General features: G+C 48.8%; 2 protein-coding genes across 4 annotated transcripts in view; one reads left to right on the forward strand and one right to left on the reverse strand.

Annotated features, from left to right (window-relative positions):
• LOC146337566 (uncharacterized) overlaps window positions 1–2555 on the reverse strand; it is a 41549-nt gene extending 38994 nt beyond the window's left edge. Inside the window, exon 1 of the mRNA XM_084816290.1 lies at window positions 2463–2555. Within this exon, the coding sequence (XP_084672416.1) occupies window positions 2463–2555 (93 nt within the window). The remainder of the gene's footprint in view (window positions 1–2462) is intronic.
• A 2386-nt stretch (window positions 2556–4941) lies between these two features.
• The window catches only part of RASGRP4 (RAS guanyl releasing protein 4), a 35674-nt gene continuing 20497 nt past the window's right edge, over window positions 4942–20118 (forward strand). Inside the window, exons 1-5 of one of the 3 annotated variants that reach the window (XM_084814887.1) lie at window positions 4942–5075; window positions 17458–17660; window positions 18353–18458; window positions 19301–19363; window positions 19489–19620. In XM_084814887.1, coding sequence (XP_084671013.1) covers window positions 5053–5075; window positions 17458–17660; window positions 18353–18458; window positions 19301–19363; window positions 19489–19620 — 527 coding nt within the window. In that variant the 5' untranslated portion in view covers window positions 4942–5052. Of the gene's footprint in view, window positions 5076–17457; window positions 17661–18287; window positions 18459–19300; window positions 19364–19488; window positions 19621–20118 lie in introns of those variants that run through there. The other 2 variants (XM_084814884.1, XM_084814885.1) reach the window with 2 other exon arrangements.

Genomic DNA, 20118 nt, shown 5'->3' on the forward strand with positions numbered 1-20118 from the left:
CTTGTTCTAGGGTTTCAGGGCGGGTTGTAAACCACCCCAACCACCCACCCTCACCAGATTCGGACGTCATGACAACCTGCACCTGGCGAGGATAATTATGCTAATTAGGTGGCTCATGACTGGCACTGGCGGGGAGGGGAAATAAGCCACTGTGGCTTATTTTCCCTCCGTGATTGTATGAACCCACTCTGTTCACACAAAACGCTAACCCACACTCGGAGTGGTTGAGTATGGCTTGTTGTTGAACTGTACGTTAGTGTGCTGTCTGAACCCGGGACATTTTCTCCAGGGTGGCTTGTTAACCACACTGAACAACCCAACAACAAACCATGGGTTCTCAAGGTGGCTTGTTTGAGAAAAATAAGCCACACTGCATGATTAACAAGCCATCCCGAGAAAAATGTCCTGGGTTCAGACAACACGCTAACCCATGGTTCAACAAACAACCCAAAGTTCAACAACAACCCACACTCAACCGCTCAGAGTGTGGGTTAGCATGCTGCGCAAACCCAGTCAATGAGTTTTCCTTTTGGTTAGATATATTGAGGAGGGTTAGAGAGAACCAGAAGTGTCCCAGTGCGTTGTCACCTTAAAAACAACCTCCCCAGCTACAGAAAATGAAAGAGCAAAGTGGTTCACAATCTGGTGCCTTAGCATTCTAGCGCATACATCTCACGCACTACACAGGGTTTGAGGGGGCCCTTGGAAAAATACTGAGGTGGGTCCCATCCTCCATGAGTGGGCCCTGGCAGGCTTACCTGGCAGTGGCCAATACTACCCGTACCATCAAACATCTGGGTCTAGCTCCGGTTTTAAAACCCCTACAATGCCCCTGACATAGCATCAGGAACATACAAAGATCCCTGCCGGATCAGACCAAAGGCCTGTCTAGTTCAGTATTCTGTTCCCACAAGGGCCAACGGGAAGCCCATAAGGAGGACATGAGTATAATAGCACCCCCCCCATGCACCCCAGCAACTGGTATGCAGAACCTCTTTTAGCCTAAGGGGCAAAATTCCATTTTGGAGAGGTTTTTAGGCACAGCATTCCAGTGGTTGGCATGGCTGAAGACAAAAGGAACAGGGCCAAAATTCCAAACATGACAACGTATTTTAGTTTAAAACTCTGACTGCCTGTAACTCAGCCTTAGGACAGGCAGTTCAACCTTTTAGAATGGGGGCAAAAATTGCACAAAAGTTGGGAAATTATCAAATGCCCAGCGGTTTGGGGAAAAGGGGTGGGACCATCTGGGAAACCTTGGAGGGCTGAACTGGGATTCCAGGAGGGCCAGATTTGGCCTGAGGTTCTGCCCCTTGTGGTATTCAGAGGCATCCTGCCTCTGGTACTGGAGGTAGCATAGAATCATAGAATAGTAGGGGTGGAAGGCGCCTATAAGACCACCGAGTCCAACCCCCTGCTCAATGCAAGAATCATAGTCATGAGGACTAGTAGTCACCAATAGCCTTCTCCTCCATGAATCAGTCCAATCCGCATTTAAAGCTGTCCAGCTGGTAGGAAATTCTATAGTTTAACTATGTACGGTATGAAGAAATGCTTACTTTTATCGGCCTTGAATCTCCCACCACTCAGCTTCATGGGATGATCCCAGGTTCTACTAGGACGAGGGAGGGAGAAAAACCTCTCCCCGTCCACTTTCACTACACCATGTATCGTTTTATACACCTCTATCACGTCCCCCTTTAGCGGCATTGCTCCAGACACTGCGGGCAATTATAATGCATTTAAGCCCAGCCGCCCTGCACCGGTTGGGGTGCTGGGCCAGGAAATTGTTTTCAAATGGGGGGCCCAGGGCAATCATTAGCGGTGGGTCTTACCAAGTCTCTGGAGCCACAGCAGCTGCCCAAGAACTTCAGGTGCCAATGCCAACCTGCACTAGGCACAATGCCATACATTCCTGTCCTGTTCAAAGATTTTACGCCCAGATTTTACGCCCAGAATCTCTTTCAGCCCAAGGGCCAAATTCCATATTGGAGAAACACTTGGGGGACACGGTCCAGTAATTGGGGGGCGGCGGTCGCAATGGCCAAACCCTCCAAAATACCCGTTTTAGCTTAATGGGGTAAAAATGGCACAAAAGTGGGGAAACCACAAAATGATCAGTGGTTGGGGGGGAAGGGGCATGGCCAGTGGGGTGTGGCCAGTGGGAGGGGGCACGGCCTTCTGGGGAAACCCAGAGGGCTGGTTTGGGATGCCAGGGGTGCTGCGTCCCTGTTTTACACCAAGATACTGTCTGGGCAAGGGAGCCAAGCTCTGAGCAACGGCAATGGTAACAACTCACCCCACCAAAACTTTAACTGGGCATCCCCCAAAGGCAGAGACTAGGGCAAAATCGGAACGATGATCGCCCAGTGGACAAGGGCCAGAGAATAAGAAAAACGAGAGCATCTGTTTTCCCAAGCCACAATGCACACTTTTGATCAGGTCTTCTTCATTCCACTCACCTGGCTGGGGCTGGCCTTCCCAGGTCGGACAGGAATCCCAACACTTGCAAGGTAGCGGATGATCACTCGCTCACCTGTCTCTGGGCTAGGCATGGCTCTTGGGCAACTGGCTCAATTTCACATAAGGAATCTGCATAACCAACTTCAACATTCCTTTCCCCAACAATAAGCCAAAGAAAAGGTATTTTGGAATGGGTTTGGGGGACCAAGTGTGCAAAGATGAGCAATTTTCTGGGGGCAGGGGAAGGAGAAGCAGAAGCCACCCAGAAAAGGCAGCGCAGGCTTTCAATAACCACATCCAAGACCTGACCTAGTAAAAGGGTTAAATGCTGCTGTGAAGATTATTTTCCATTGTTTTCCAGCTAAAGAAGATTGTTCCCCAATATTTTTCAGGTGACTTCACCATGCAAACAGCATCTCAGGAACCCAGTAGAGGAAGGGGCTAATTTGTGAAACAAACGGTGAATCTTTTTTGTTTCAGGCCTAATTTAAAATCTTAATCTGTTAACTTCCTTCACTCGCTCAAGATTCGATCTATGCCTCCCTTGAAATAATCTCTCCTCTACCAAACGGAAACCTTCTCTTCTGCACAAAAGCCCTTCTCCACCTACAATAACCCGCGCTCGAGAAAGAAAGGCAAACCCTTAGGACTTGGGAAATTGAAGGGGCCCATTTATAAATTCCCTTGGGGAGGCCCGGACAATATTTAAAGGAACACACACCTCCCCTAAAGCCTCAGAGGAATCTTTAAATATATGTATGGTTCACGAATTACAAGGTAACAATTATATAACAATAAGATCATAAACACACACAGGCTGTTTTACATTATTCATCACAGATTCTATACCTATTTTAAAATTGTTGTCCCTGAACATACTTTTGTACCACAGATGAATGTTTAAGAAGAAAAACCTTGGTGAATGTGATTCCTAGTGGTTAGAGGGCTACCGTGAAGTGTTTCCAGTGCAGAAATCAGAAGGTCTGGATTCTGTTTCCTAGCTGGCATTTGGGGAATGAATGGGGGTCTACAGATGACCTGGCAGCCAGGATCCTTTGCAGCACATGCTTCTCCTGTCCCTTTCCCAGGAGCAGGCATCTGGTGTAGGGCTCTTCTCTCTGAGCAGAAGAGGTGCTATTAGTAGTATTGCCAACTGACCAGAAAATAAGAACAACCAAGCCTGTTCTTGTGCTGCTCACAGCAGCTTGACCAATAGCTGAAGCCTTTAATAGCATGTTGGGAAGCATTCTCACCTGCTCATGTGTGTCTGCAGCTCAAGATGCTATTAAAAGCACAGGGGCCAGTTGAAAAGTTGGCAATCCTCAGCACTAAATCACAGCTAATCCAAAATGGTTCCCGTATTTATGGCAGTAGTGATGCTTTGTCTGACATCTGGAGAGGAGAAGGAGCCCTGTTTGTACTTCTGGTCTATCTGTATGCCCAGTCTCCTGAGTTTGGCTTCTCAGGGGTTTGGAAGGGGTCTCGGAATTAGGGGTCTTGATTCTTTTGTTGTTCTTGTTTGGACTATTGATCCGCTCACTCTGTCTTATTTTTAAACTGCTTATCTGGTTTTTTTAATATCTGATTTTTCTTTTTTTTTAATGTGTTATGAATTTTCTGTAAGCCATCTTGGGTGTTGTAATGAAAAGGCAAGATATAAATGCTTCCATAAATAAATAAAATTAAAGAAAGCCTGTGAGTTCAGTCTCCCGTTCTACCCATGGCTTCCAGGGTGTAGCAATGGGGGAGACTGGACTTATGGAATCAGTAGCCGGATCTGGTGTGAGTTAGAACATACAGAAAGAGTGCATGAAAGCCAGAACTTCTTAGTTCCATTCCTGCGGTAGTAATTTGAGTGGTTAGTGCAGAGTGGGTAGGGAGGGACACTTTGCATTTCCTAAATCTTGTGTTGTTTTTAGTATTTTGTTTCTAGCTATGTCCTGTAATTCAGGGCACAATCCTATGCATGTGTAAATAGAAAGAAGTCCTACAACTCCCTGCAGTCCCTAGCCAGCCATGGCTGGCTGGGGAATGCTGGGAGTCGTAGGACTTTTTTCCTGCCTATATATGCATAGGATTGTGCCCTTTCAGGCTTTTTTTCTGGCTTTATCTGTTGTATAAAGCAGATATTCAAGAGATGGCGCTTTCCCCATCATGAAGGTGCAGGAATCAGGAAGCTTCACCTGTTGAATTTCTGCCTGCCATGCAGCTGTCCAGCACATAGGAATCCTGCTCATTTAAAAAAGAACAGCTTAGTAGCAATGCAATCATCACCACGATTCAATGTAGTCCGCTCTATCTCTTGGTTACATGCATGTGTAGGCATGCGCACGCGCACACACACACACATCACATGTGTAACCCAGTTCCTTTTAACCACACATCAGCATAAAATCAACCAGTTCATTTTGACTCAGCTGCCTTGCAGAGAGATTGTATTCTGCCTTACAATTCCCCTTTGCATGAATTGGGGTAGTGCCAGCAGGAGCAGCAACAACAGCCGCCCCAGCAGAAAAGCAAAAAGAGCCCGCAGGACCAAGACCAGTCAAAACGGTGACTTGGAAGGACTGTGGTGAGCTGGGAAAAACTATGATCCGGCGAGAAAGCAAGCGGTAAGCGGAACTTCTTGAACCTTCCCTTTCTTACTCACTGGGATTTTCCTAGTGCTGCCAAGTTTCATGTCATGTCATTCTGAGCTTGGGGGATTTTTATTTTATATTTGCATTGGTTTTTTCCCCTCTTTTCACTCTAATTTTGAAAAGCATGGCTCACCCTCCACGCGCCCTTGCTGTCAAATGAAACACAGCCTTTCTCAATACATTGATGAAGTGCCAACTTTTGGGGCAGGGCTGCCATGCATTAGAACAGCTTTGTGGCAAGCCATAAACACGGCCAGGGATGCTTTCCCCCCATGTTATGCCCGTGAAAGAATGATCAGGGTTGACCTTCTGTAACTGCACAGGAGCTCTGCTAGGAAAAAGGCAGTGCCCTGATGCCTGTTCGCTGCGACTCCTAGTTCCTACTGCCTTCCTACAGCTGAGAAGCCCCGAAGGACGGATGACCCTGCATAGGTGGGACTTCTGTTTCCTTTGCCCCTGGTCCCTAATTACAACAACATTCCAGCCCTGAATTGGGAGATGTACAACTGTCAAATTTTAAAATCCAAAGAGGGAGATTTGCTCGCAGAGGCTCTCTGTGTTTGAAGTGCCCTTGCTGAATTGCAGGTGAGACCTACAAATATAATTGTGTGTAGGAGTGATTGCAGCCCTTTTTACCAGGGCCAGGTAGCACAACATAGGGACTGCGCTTAGTAAACATGATGCTGAATGTGTTTGAGTGTTGCATTATCAAGAAGATCCCTTGGGAGAGTAGACTTTCGTAAGTGTTTAAATTTTTTTATTTTGAAAGAGAGCATTACGGTCATTGTACTACTAACATGCATCTTTCTGAAGCTAGATCAGTTCACACAGAGGACATTAATCCCACGTATAGCAGGCCAGAGAATTCCATGGAGAAAATGTGGACCTTTGTGGGGGAGGGGGAGGTATGTGAATATTTAGGCTGTGCTTCTTGGTGGGAGAACAGGGGTGTTACAAATACATAAGAGTGCCCCCCCTTTCATCTGTGCAATGGTGGCAGTAGGGCTAGTGCGACTGCTTGGGACCCCAATATTTTTTAGCGGTGCCACTGCTACTGTGCGTGCGAGCTGGGACGGGCATTCTAGGATCTTACAAGGTTGTACAACAGGGGTGGGCAACTTGTGGTCCTCCAGAGGTTTTGGCCTACCACTCCCATCATTCATCACCATTGGCTATGCTGGTTAGGGCTGATGGGAGTGGCAGGCCAAAACCTCTGGTCATCCACAAGTTGCCCCATCCCTGCTGCAGAAGATGAGGAGGCCCAATTCTCTGTGGCATTTAAAGGGTTCACAGGCACACCTCTCTGATCATGTGATCCAGCAGCTTCCGAAAGTAAAAATCTTGCGGGGCTCCTGCCTTGAAGCCCCTACCCAGCACTTGCATTTTTAATATTTGCTCATATTCATACCATATTCCTAGACTGATATCAAAAGCTTCTTAAACTTGTGCTTTAAGGCTGAAGGGTATATTTGTATTGTTTATTTTTCCATTCCTGATCTTTAAGCTTAGCAGGCTGACTTGCAGAAGTGCCGAGGTCTTGCATAGGTCGACTTTTGCTGCTCAGGTTTAGCAACGTTAAAACTTTCCAGGGGGAAAGCTGAGATTTTGTAATAGAGCTCTGCCGTGATCTGACAACACAAGGTTGTGCATGGCTTGATCTTCGGAGCAAAGCTGTCTTGCTCTGATCTGGTAAGCTCAGCTCAGCCATTGGAAAAGGCCAGCTACACAGCAGGCAAACTGGATCAGAATGCCAGTGACGTTTGGAGATGAGATGTCAAAGCCGGAACGATTGGGCTCTCCCCTTAGTGATCTTGCGCTCAAAGTAAGAAAACCGATAAGCCTTGAAGGAGGCAGTGGGTGGGGGTGGGAGGCACAGTCTATGCATGAAAGGAAGTTGGGCAAGGCAGGAGGAAGTCCTTTGGTACAGCTCAGGACTTCCAAGCAGAGCCACTGGATGGGTGGTTTGCTTTCAAATGCAAGGGAGTGGAGCAGGGGGAAGTGTGCTCTTATGTGGGGGAAATGCGGAAGCCCAAGCATTTGTGCATTATGGATGTTTTGGAGGGCATGCATTTGAGGTTAGGGTTACCAAAATGTCTGGTGGGGAGCATTTCAGATTTCCAGGAACTGATCAATGGAACCGCTATGGCAGGACCATACTTTTTATTTATTTATTTATTCATTCATTCATTTCATTTCTATACCGCCCAATAGCCGAAGCTCTCTGGGCGGTTCACAAAAATTAAAACCAAACGGCACGCAATTAAAAAATTTAAAATATATAGAACATTAAACCCACAATAGAACAATACAACCACAATAAAACCTAGCAGCAGTGCAGAAGTTTAAAATACAGATTTAAAACAGCAAAGCTAAAAGTTTAGAAAGCTAAAATGCCTGGGAAAATAAAAAGGTCTTCACCTGGCGCCCAAAGGAATCCAATGTAGGTGCCAGGCGAACCTCACTAGGGAGCTCATATGTCAGTGGTAGAGTGTGAGCATTGGAGGCTGAATCCGGGTTAGATGAAGCTGCATGCAGCCTGAGAGATATGTCCAAAGTATTCCTATTTACCAGAGACGGTTGTGATATTTTGCCATTTGTCCCTGTTGAATCAGACCTAATTCCGCCTGTCAGGGGTGGGGAGAGACTTTGGGCATCCACACATGCATGGCTTCTCTGGTTCACCAGGCTTTTAGTTATGAGGCCTAGAAACTTGCTCATTTCGAGCCCTGAGTTTCTCAGGATGTCGGATGCTGCTGACAGTGCCAGATGTTGTGGCTCTTCTGGGCCTGCAAAGAACACACCCTTGCTGTTTGGCTGGCATGCCTGGTCATCTTTATAGACTGGCAGTTCCCTAGGTTGCACACGGTCCACCTGGACACAGTTTTCCCCACAATGGTGAAGTACGTTGTTGGTCTGTTTTAATTATAGTCCTCATTTCTTAAATCTGCATCTGTATGTGTAACTTAGCATGTGCAAATGTCATGCAAATCTGTGGCCTCTTCTATCCTCTTTTCAGATGATATGTAAGTGCCACCCTAACTTTAGAGCAGCCCTATGCTGGCTGGGGGATTATGGGAGTTGTAGTCTGACACATCTAGAAGGTGCCAGGTTTGGGAAGCTTGCTTTAGAGCATTCAAATCGCTTCATATACATCAGAGATGCTGGACCCTGGCCTGCCAGGCTCACGAATTTGGCCTGCAGAGCCTCCTTGGTTCCTGCCCCCAAGGACATCCCCCCCCCCCAGAAGAATCCTCAGTGTCATCCTCAGTCTGCAATCAGAGATAACAGCAGGGGCAGGAACACCGTCTGAGTCTGCTTTCGAGCCAGTGGAGCCTGGTGGCTCCGATGTCAGTGGGGCAATGAATCCGCTCCAAGTTTCAGTCCAAACCAGTCAGATTTCTAAAAGAGCTATCCAAGGCATACCTTGGTTTGACTGCAACCTGGAGTGGATTCACTGCTCCACTGACATCGGAGCCACCAGCCTCCACTGCTTAATGCACCTCTTGACACCCTGATGGGGATGTTGGGCGGTGTGCGGAGGAAGTGCCCACCATGGCCATGAGCATCATCTGGCCTGCAGAGGGCCTGGTGGAAGGCAATTTGGCCTGTGATATTCGTGACCTTGCTGTAATCTTCACACAGCACACTTCTTCACATAGTGCACAAACGATGGAATTTGCTACCACAACACGTAGCGGTGGCCACCCATTTGGAGGGTTTTAAAAGGGGGCTAGACAAATTCCTGGAGGAGAAGGCTGCTGATGGTTACTTGTCCTGATGGCTATATGCTACCTCCAGTATCAGGGGCAATGTACTGATGTACACCAGTGGCTGGGGAACATGGGCAGGAGGGTGCTGTTGCTCTCGTGTCCTGCTTGTGGGTTTTCTGGAGGCAGCTGGTTGGCCACTGTGTGAACAGAATGCTGGACTAGATGGACCCATTAGATGACACAAAATTGGGCGGGATAGCTAATACTTTGGAAGATAGAAACAAAATTCAAAGTGATATGGATAGACTGGAGCGCTGGGCAGAAAACAACAGAATGATATTTAACAGTGATAAATGCCAAGTTCTGCACCGAGGAAAAAGAAACCAAATGCACAGTTACAAGATGGGGGATACGTGGCTCAACCACACTACAAGCGAGAAGGATCTTGGAATTGTTGTCGATCACAAGCTGAATATGAGGCAACAATGTGATGTGGCTGCAAAAAAGGCCAATGCTATTTTGGGCTGCATTAATAGAAGCATAGCTTCCAAATCCCGGGAAGTACTAGTTCCCCTCTACTCAGCACTGGTTAGGCCTCATCTGGAGTACTGTGTCCAGTTCTGGGCACCGCACTTTAAGAAGGATGCAGACAAACTGGACAGGGTTCAGAGGAGGGCAACAAAGATGATCAGAGGACTGGAAACAAAGCCCTATGAAGAGAGACTGAAAGAGCTGGGCATGTTTAGCCTTGAGAAGAGAAGAGTGAGGGGAGATATGATAGCGCTCTTCAAGTACTTGAAAGGTTGTCCCAGAGAGGAAGGCCAGGATCTCTTCTCCATCATCCCAGAGTGCAGGACACGGAATAAAGGGCTCAAGTTACAGGAAGCCAGATTCCGGCTGAACATCAGGAAAAACTTCCTGACTGTAAAAGCAATACGACAATGGAACCAATTACCTGGGGAGGTGGTGGGCTCTCCCACACTGGAGGCCTTCAAGACGAGGCTGGACAGCCATTTGTCAGGGATGCTCTGACTTGGATTCCTGCATTGAGCAGGGAGTTGGACTCGATGGCCTTGTAGGCCCCTTCCAACCCTACTATTCTATGATTCTGTGATTCTATGACCCTTGGTCTAATCCAGCAGGACTCTTCTTGTGTTCTTATTCCTAACAGCAGCCCAGTAAGGTAGGCAAGTATTATTATCCACATATTGCAGATAGAGGGGGTTCTCTACTTTCCCCCACCCCAAGTGGTGAGAAGTTCTGGGGGTGGGTTTGGTTCCCTTTGGAGAGAGAGATGATTGGAGACTGAAGGTGTTTCTGTAATATTTGAATTTATTTAGAAATATACAAGGCGAGTGTTGGCAGAGGTGCAGTTAAACACTCCTACCGGCAGCATATCCACTGCCTGACATCAGATTCCCAAGGGAGGCAGTCCCTAAAACAGTTGGTGCCCTCCAGATGTTTTGGATAACAATCCCATCATCTATGACCATTGGCCATGCTGGCTGGGGATGGTGGGATCTGTAGTCCAACACATCTAGAGGTCACCAGCTTGGGGAAGGCTGTACCTCAAAGGTCCTTTCCAGGGCTTGACGTTTGCTCTCTGCCTCTTTCTCACTCCCTCAGGGTGCTTCCAGTCAGAGGGCTTGGAGTGGTACCAGTCAGAAGGCATCATGCAGCTATTCTGTCTTTTCTTTCTTAAAAGTAACAGAAAAGATGGAAAAAGTGGTGGGAAAACATGGGAGGGTTTCAAGTTGAAGGCGATGACATCTGTTCCCCCTGTAAAAGTCCATGAATGAGGCCAAGAGATAACACCACAGCAAAGTAAAAACTTTTCTAGAATATGGCAGGATTTTGTTTTTATATATGAATCAGGAACATACACAGCAGTATTTGTCAAAACCTTTCCTCAGACTATGGAAAAGAGACTAAAGGCACAATCCTATGCATGTTTAGACAGAAGAAAGTCCTACAACTCCCAGAATTCCCCAGCCAGCTATGGGGAATGCTGGGAGTTGTAGGACTTTCTTCTGTCTAAACATGCATAGGATTGCACCCTAAATATAATCTGTTATGGTGAAGAATTATAAAGAAAACCTCTGAACAGAGTGAAGCGGCTGGGCCAAAGCCGAAAGGACACTCAGCTGTGGATGTGTCTGGTGGTGAAAAGAAAATCCGATGCTGTAAAGAACAATATTGTTTAGGAACCTGGAATGTAAGATCAATGAATCAAGGTAAGCTGGAGGTGGTCAAACATGAGATGGCAAGATTGAACATCGACATCTTGGGAATCAGCGAACTAAAATGGACAAGCATGGGCGAATTTAATTCAGGTGACCATCATATCTACTACTGTGGGCAAGAATCCCTTAGAAGAAATGGAGTAGCACTCATGGTCAACAAAAGGGTGGTAAAAGCAGTACTGGTGTACAATCTCAAAAACGACAGAATTATCTCAGTACGAATCCAAGGCAAACCATTCAACATCACAGTAATTCAAGTCTATGCCCCAACCACTGAGGCCGAAGAAGCTGAGGTTGTTGGGTTCTATGAAGACCTACAACACCTTCTAGAACTAACACCAAAAAAAGATGTCCTCTTCATCATAGGGGATTGGAATGCTAAAGTAGGAAGTCAAGAAATCACTGGGATAACAGGCAAGCATGGCCTTGGTGTACAAAAGGAAGCAGGACAAAGGCTAATAGAGTTTTGTCAAGAGAACACGCTGATCATAGCAAACACTCTTTTCCAACAGCACAAGAGGCGACTCTACACATGGATATCACCAGATGGTCAATATCGAAATCAGATTGATTATGTACTTTGCAGCCAAAGATGGAGAAGCTCCATACAGTCAGTCAAAACAAGACCTGGAGCTGACTGTGGCTCAGATCATGAGCTTCTTGTTGCAAAATTTCAGCTTAAATTGAAGAACGTAGGGAAAGCCACTAAACCATTCAGGTATGACCTAAATCATATCCCGTATGAATATACAGTGGAGGTGAGGAATAGATTTCAGGGATTAGACCTGATAGACAGAGTGCCTGAGGAACTATGGACGGAGGTCCGTAACAGTGTTCAGGAGGCAGCAACGAAATCTATCCCGAAGAAAAAGAAATGCAAGAAAGCAAAGTGGCTGTCTGAGGAGGCTTTACAAATAGCTGAGGAAAGAAGGGAAGCGAAAAGCAAGGGAGAAAGGGGAAGATATACCCAACTGAATGCAGAGTTCCAGAGAATAGCAAGGAGAGACAAGAAGGCCTTCTTAAATGAACAATGCAAAGAAATCGAGGAAAGCAACAGAATGGGAAAGACTAGAGATCTCTTCAAGAAAATCGGAGATCTCAAGGGAACGTTTTGTGCAAAGACGGGCATGATAAAGGACAAAGAAGGCAGGGACCTAACAGAAGCAGATGAGATTAAGAAGAGGTGGCAAGAATACACAGAAGAACTATACAGGAAAGACCTGAATGTCCCTGATAGCCATGGTAGTGTGGTCACTGAACTTGAGCCGGACATCCTCGAGAGTGAAGTCAAGTGGGACTTAGGAAGCAATAGTAACAACAAAGCTAGCGGAGATGACAGTATTCCAGCTGAGCTATTTAAGATCCTAAAAGATGATGCTGTTAAAGTGCTGCACTCAATATGCCAACAAATTTGGAACACTCAACAGTGGCCACAAGACTGGAAAAGGTCAGTTTACATTCCAATTCCAAAGAAGGGCAATGCCAAAGAGTGTTCAAACTACCGTCCAATTGCGCTCATTTCACATGCCAGCAAGGTTATGCTCAAAATCCTGCAAGCTAGGCTTCAGCAGTATGCGAACCAAGAACTACCAGAAGTACAAGCTGGGTTTCGAAGAGGCAGAGGAACTAGAGATCAAATCGCCAACATTTGCTGCATCATGGAGAAAGCAAGAGAATTCCAGAAGAACGTCTATTTCTGCTTCATTGACTACGCTAAAGCCTTGGATTGTGTGGATCACAACAAACTCTGGCAAATTCTTAAAGAGATGGGAGTACCAGACCACCTTACCTGTCTCCTGAGAAACCTGTACAAGGGTCAAGAAGCAACAGTAAGAACCGGGCATGGAACAACCGATTGGTTCAATATTGGGAAAGGAGTACAACAAGGCTGCATATTGTCGCCCTGCTTATTTAACTTATATGCAGAGTACATCATGAGAAACGCTGGGTTGGATGAATCACAGGTCGGAATTAAGATTGCTGGGAGAATTATCAACAACCTCAGATATGCAGACGATGCCACCCTAATGGCAGAAAGCGAAGAGGATCTAAAGAGCCTCTTGTTGAGGGTGAAACTGGAGAGTGCAAAAGCTGGTTTGAAACCCAACATTAAAAAAACTAAGATCGTGGCATCTGGCCCCATCACTTCCTGGCATATAGAAGGGGAAGAAATGGAAGCAGTGACAGATTTTATTTTCTTGGGCTCCAAGATCACCGCAGACGGTGACTGTAGCCATGAAATTAAAAGACGCTTGCTCCTTGGGAGGAAAGCTATGGCAAACCTAGACAGCATAGTAAGAAGCAGAGACATCACCTTGTCGACAAAGGTCCGTCTAATCAAAGCTATGGTTTTCCCAGTAGCAATGTATGGCTGTGAGAGCTGGACTATAAGGAAGGCTGAGCGCCGAAGAATTGATGCGTTCGAACTGTGGTGCTGGAGAAGACTCTTACGAGTGCCCTGGACTGCAAGGAGGTCCAATCAGTCCATCCTAAAGGAAATCAACCCTGAGTGCTCATTGGAAGGACAGATACTGAAGCTAAAGCTCAAATATTTTGGCCACCTAATGCGAAGAGAAAACTCTCTGGAAAAGACCCTGATACTGGGAAAGACTGAAGGCAAAAGGAGAAGGGGATGGCAGAGGATGAGATGGCTAGATAGCATCACTGATGCAATGAATATGAACTTGAGCACGCTCCGGGAGAGAGCGCAGGACAGGAAGGCCTGGCGTGCTGTGGTCCATTGGGTCACGAAGAGTCGGACACGACTGAACGACTGAACAACAACACCGCACAAACAGATGACATCATCCTTAGCTGAGAGGAGTGGAGGTATTCCCCTTACTCCATTCTGAATTGGGGAGGCATTCAAAACCCCTGCATGTGTGTGTGTGTGTGTGTGTGTGTGTGTGTGTGCGCGCGCGCGCCTCTAAAACAAGCAGCAGTCTTCGAACAATTAGTTTCCATTGAGAGACGTTGCCTAAATATCCTGGGCTATTAAAGAGCAATCCTCCCGACCAAGGATGTAGCCAGGCTAGCATGGCTAACATTTATAACATTGTCTCAGACAGAATACACAAGTTAGGCAAGATTTGAACTAGGGACTCCGCTGTTTGGAGCACTCGCTTTTAGAATTAAAACTCATCATGCCCTCTAACAGTGAACCCAGGTGATGAGTACCAACAGAAATAGAGCCCCAAAGAAGCCTCTGATAACAACAGGGAGTTACCAGCATGCTTGAGAGAACCCCAAGATTTGTGGAAGTGCAATAAGTCTAAAAAATATATATATACTAGTCCCCCACCCCCGCCCGAGGTCAAAACTCCTGAAAAACACCCCAACGAAGATTTGCAAGGTCAGGAACCACAGAACGTTAACTCCACATTGGAAAAAAAAAAAGGAAAATGGGTGGTGGGGACAAGGGGTATGGAATGGAGTATGGTAGAGAAAGGCATAGCTAGTTGGAACCTTTAACAGGACATTCCTGAGAGAAGGTACAAATTCACTGCAACAATTTGTTGCAGCTCCCAAATGCTGCTTTTGGGAGAACTTGAGGCAGATACTCACCTTCTCTAAATGTGTATAGATCGGCCTTCCCCAACCTGAGGCCCTCCAGATGTGTTGGACTACAACTCCCATGGGACTTGTAGTCTACCACATCTGGAGGTCCCCAGGCTGGGGGAGGCTTTTATAGGTCAGTCACTTTGGTGTGTTGGGGATCTTCAGGAGGGAGTCAGGTTTGATGCTTCCCTCCTGCCCATGTGCCTTGGTTGTTTGCTTCCTATTCCTACCATATATGCCAGCTGCATGAGGGAGCCTGGAAGCAGCGTCTTTCATTTGCCTGGCATGGGGTTCTGTCTATGTGCCAAACGTGCAGGCGGATCAGGCCACACCTGGGGGAAAGGCTGCCACCTGGCCAAGTTTTAAACCGGCCTGACTAGGTTTTGACACCCGGCAAAATTTGTTGTTGTTTTAAGGCTCAGTCTGCCAAATGCGAAGTGGGACGCTTCACATTTGGACGTGTTTTCAAAAGGTGGTTCTGGACCCCTGCCCCCCAAATTTCTGACAGATGAAGAACTTTTTGTTTGTTCTGAATTAAACTTAGAGGCACCTTCAGCCTTACACCTGAACATATTCACTTTTACACAGAGGAAGAAGGGCTTGCCATCTCAATGCCACACAGGGTGTTTCTGCAGAGTCCCTGTTCTGAGCAGGCTTCCTGTTTGGCAGGAAGCTGCCTCGTACCAGGTCAGACATAACTGTCCATCTAGCCCAGTATTGCCTACTTAGGGCCGGCTCTACCATGAGGCAGACTGAGCCGATCGCCTCAGGCGGCAGATTCTGGGAGGCAGCAGTGGCACCCTCCTGGCCGTTCCTCCTGAACTCCCCAGCTGTTCCCTTCTGTTGGGGGACAGAGCGGTGTATGCCACACAACCTCTCCTTGGCCCCCTAAACTAGCCTGCTGCCTCAGGTGTGGCGGAGGACACTATCCCATCGCCAGGGTTGAAGTAAGTTTCAACTGCCAGTCTGGCCGGCTTCTATATGTGGAATGAGAAAGGGGACACCATTTTGTCCTAAATCTCAGGCAGCAAAATGTCTTGGGATGACCCTGTATCCTCCAGCCGTCCCCAACTTGGCACCCTCCAGCTGTGTTGCACTACAACTCCCATCATCCCCAGCCAGCATGCTGCTTGGAGTGATGGGAGTTGTAGTGCAACACAGCCGGAGGCCCTTGTCTACTCTCCAGTGACTGTCCAGGGCCTCAGGTAGAGAGGGGGATTTCGCATGGCATGCTACCAGGGATTGACCTTGGGGCCTTTTGCCAGGGCTGACATTGGCACCTAGCATCCTTAGATGGCTACTGGGACCCCAGAACCCCAGAGTGACCCTAGGCAGATCCTGGCCCAGGCCCCCACTTGACAGACAGCCAGACCTATGAGACGCCTGCCATTTTGACTTTCCCACCATGCCCTGGTACACCTGAGGTATTGTTGTTCCAGGGTATTGTGGGAAAACTCAAAGGGTGACTTAGGCTCCATGGATGTAGGAGGGGGCCGACCTTGCCAAGCCCCTCTCCCCACCCCGAAATCTGAAGCCAGTCCTGCTTTCTGCATGCAAATGCGTGTTCTACTGCTGAGCCTTGGTTTCTCCCCTTTAGGCCCAGAGCAGTGACTCATGGAGGGATACAACAGGCAGGCTCCTCTGAGGGTGGCTAATTCTGCTGTATCTCTGAATCGTGCTGGCATTCCCAAGGCACACACCTGATATAAACCAGTGTCAGAACACTCCACACCCTGCTGAAGGAGGGGAGAGCAGAGCGGTAATTTGTGCAGAGCTGCAGTGTGCCCCCTCCTCTGTGGCTGATCATTTGGTCTCCAGGGAGCCTTTGGGTTATTTCAGTCGTGTCCTCTGGCAGATTAGCGTTCCCAGGCCCACGGTTTGGTAATGATTTGTGTCTCTTGGCCTCCCCTTAAACTAGCCTGCTGCCTCAGGTTGGCTGGCGGGTTTTTTGTTTTGATTGCTGCTGCCCACTGGATTAGAGGCATTAAAAGAGGGCTGGCGGGGCAGGGTGCGGGAGGAATACTGTTTATCACATTGTATTCCCTGCTGTCCTTCACGCCAGGTGGCAAACGTGCAGGGACAGGGGGAGCTCCCATTTTCAAAAACCTTCACAACAATCCTGCGAGGAAGATTAAACTGAGAGACAGACTTGGCCAAAGACTCCCAGTGAAACATAATTTATTTTATTTTTTGTTACATTTATATTCCACTTTTCCTCCAAGGAGCCCAAGGCGATGTACGTGACCCTCCTTCTCCTCCTCTGCATTTTCCCTCACAACAACCCTGTGAGGTCGGTTGGGCTGAGAGTCAGTGACTGGCCCAAAGTCACCCAGTGAGCTTCATGACTTGAGTGAGGATTGGAACCCAGGCCTCTGGAGTCCCAGTCCAATGCTCTGACCACTGCACCACACTGTGGCAGCTTCTTCCAATCCGCTGCCCTCCAGATGCGCTAGACTACAGCTCCTATAGTTACGAAATTGAGGGAGTTGTAGTCCAGCAGATATGGAGGACGCCACACTGGAGAAGGCTGAGCCCAGGCCTCTCTTGTCCAAACCACTCTGTCCACTGCATTCCAGCAGCGCTTCCTATCTGACGGAACAGTGTTTCCATCTGGGTCTCTGCTGTGTATATAGGCCATCTTTGCCACCTCTTCAGGGACGGTTTGACAGCCTGCCCGCTTTACTGGCCGAGATGGACCTCGGAGGTTGACACCCTCCTCCCCACATGAAAGCCTCCGTCGTCCCTCTGGCTTGGTCCTGCCTTCCCTCGGAGGCCAGCGGTGGCCACGGTCGGCGTGCCCTGAGCTCGTCACTCTGGCTGGTCTAACGGCGGCTTCTTTTGCAGGAAGTCTCGAGTGGAGGCCGCCTGTGTGGTGGATGCCGGCACCATCCCAGGCGCTGGCAAGATCCACCGGCGGAAGAGCCGGCGCCGCATGACCTGCCCGAACCCCCAGGAAATCAGCCAGGCTTTGGCCTCCATCTCACTGGGAGAACTGAGCCGCTCCTGCACCCTGGATGAGTTGACTGAGAAATGCCTTCGCTCCTTTGGTAACTTGGCAGCGACCGGGGGGCGGGAGGGGGGCGGCGAAGGGACTGGGACCCTCCCCGCGGATCAGCCAGTCTATGAGGAGGCTGCGGCACTCTTTGTGGATCAACCTGCAAGCGTCCCAGGCACCAGCTGGGAGAAAGGGGTGGGTCCTACCTTCCCCTTAAAGCAGGGGTGCGGAGGCTGTGGTGTGGCCCTTTAGATGACAAGGCCTCCAACTCCCATCAGCCCAATCCAGCATGGGCAGTGATGGGGTGATGGGAGTTGTAGTCCAACGCCACCTGGAGGGCCCCAGGTTCTCCACCCCTGCCTTAAAGCCTGGTTGACCATAGAGTGAGAATATCTGGGCAACTCGTCCTTCTTCTGCCTGTTAGGTTTCTTGTTCCTTTAATGAGGACATTAACTCTGGCACAGTCGAGTAAATCAATAACGTTCCTGAAGGTTAAGAAAACAAGCAATGGACTTCAATGCACTTTTATGTTGTCAATTAACTGTAATGCACTTTCAGTAGCAGAGTGCTGCCATGTCTTAACAACACCAAGGTTATTGAATCTTGGGGGACATCCACAGCAACCTTGGCCTGTCTCTGATCTATTGCTGTTGTGATCTTCTTCATTTCCACTCTGCAGTACAGTTCCACTTCCCTTCTGCCCACAAATGAATCAGCTGAACTCTGTTCCTCCTCCTCCTCTAGATTTGGAGGGGAACCTGTGCACCAGCGACTTCATGGTAAACATGACATTAACAGTCCACAGTTGGGTGGTACCGTCTGCAGAGCTGGCTCGCCTCCTCCTGACTTTATATCCTTTTGAGGGTAGCTTTGGGTTGCTTTGGTCAGTATATAAGAAACACCCCCTGCCCCCAGCACCGCTTCCTCATCATACTCTGATAAAAAGGAGCCTCTGCAGAGATGAGAGAGATGAGACTTTGAATCAGCCTTCTCCAACCTGGTTTCCTCCAGATGTGCCGGAGCACAACTCATCGGGAGCACCTTGGATAGCTCCTTTAGAGTTCTGACTGGTTCTGATTGAAACCCGGAGCAGATTTCCAGCCCCACTGACATCAGAGCCACCAGCCTCCACTTCTGTAGTCCTTATAGAATTACCCTCAAATTGAACTGGCTTCGGTTAGTGACTCTGAAAGGAAGGGCGGGGAGTGGATTCCAGCAGAGCCAGGCCCAGTGGTGTCATGGAGGCCGGGCTCACGGGGACGCACCACCTGCACTTTCTTTATTAGCGGGGACGCTGATGTCATCTGCCCACCCGCCCGGGATTCCCTGTTCCTCTGAGCTTCGCTGCCATCCTCACAGTAGCTGAGTGCGGAAGGGCGGGGGGATGGATTTTCCCACCAACAGTATATTGTTCCCTGTTGTAATACAAAGTGTTTTGAGGTGGTTTGGTCTTGAATGGGCAGTTCAGACCCATTGGCTTTACAAAAGACCAGCTCAGAACGGGTCTGTTGATCAGCATCCACACAGCGGCCTGCCATTTTGGTCACTCCTGGGGGGAGGGCGCTGTGGGGACTGTCATGACGAGTGCCTGCATTGCAATATGGACCGCTGCACCAGTGGCCAGGGCTGAGCACCCCGGGGGTCTTTTGCTCAGCAGCTTGAGAGTGATGAAGCCTTAACTCCACTTGCTACATACCAGAAAGCATCCCAAGGGAAACAGCAGGAGCGCCAGCTGAGGATCTGCCACTTTATCCGGTCTGCCTTTTCTCCCAATCCCTCCCCGGACCCCCACCCCATCCTGGCTGGGAGTGCCCTCTCCCCAAGCGGCAAAGGGAGGGCCGGCCTGCAGCTCCGAGCTGAACCTCTCGCTCTGGCTTCAGGTACTGGCTCGTGAACTACCCCGAGGCCTTTCACCTGGACCCGCACTTGGACGAGGCCATCGCCGAGATCTTGGAGGTGGTGAGGAAAGAAGGCCACCTGGAGCGCTGCCGCCTACTCGACACGTCCAGCGCGTGAGTGTGACCAGCTGAGAAATCTTGTCGGCAACTGAAGACGGGGGAGGGGGAGAGCCAGGAGGACCCCACGCAGCCAGCGAGGACGGGGGTGCTGGCCAAAACTGGGGCTCTTGGCACAGGCCAAAGAGGAGAGTCATGCTCCCCGAAGTGGTTATTATTCACCCAAATTTCGCTTGGCTGCATGGCCACGCAAAGGGTGCATTTTCACGTTAATCTGGGCTTGTTGTTCCTGGAGAACATCGGAAGCTGCCTCATACTGAGTCAAACCAAGGCTCCATCTTGCCCTGTACTGTCGACACTGACTGGCAGCAGCGGCTCTCCAGGGTTTCAGGTAGGCTTCTTACCTAGCCGTACCTGGAGAAGCTGGGGATCGAACCTGGGACCTTATGCAGGCAAAGCAGGGCTCTACCGCTGAGGCACGCCCCCTCCCCTGAGAAAGTCACTACTAAGTCAAAGGTGCCTACAGAGAGAAGTGGATGAGTACAGCCCTAATTT

Source organism: Heloderma suspectum, chromosome 10 (assembly GCF_057233095.1).
Source record: "Heloderma suspectum isolate Gila_16-S chromosome 10, 16-S_ref, whole genome shotgun sequence".
Classification (NCBI taxonomy): Eukaryota; Metazoa; Chordata; class Lepidosauria; order Squamata; family Helodermatidae; genus Heloderma; species Heloderma suspectum.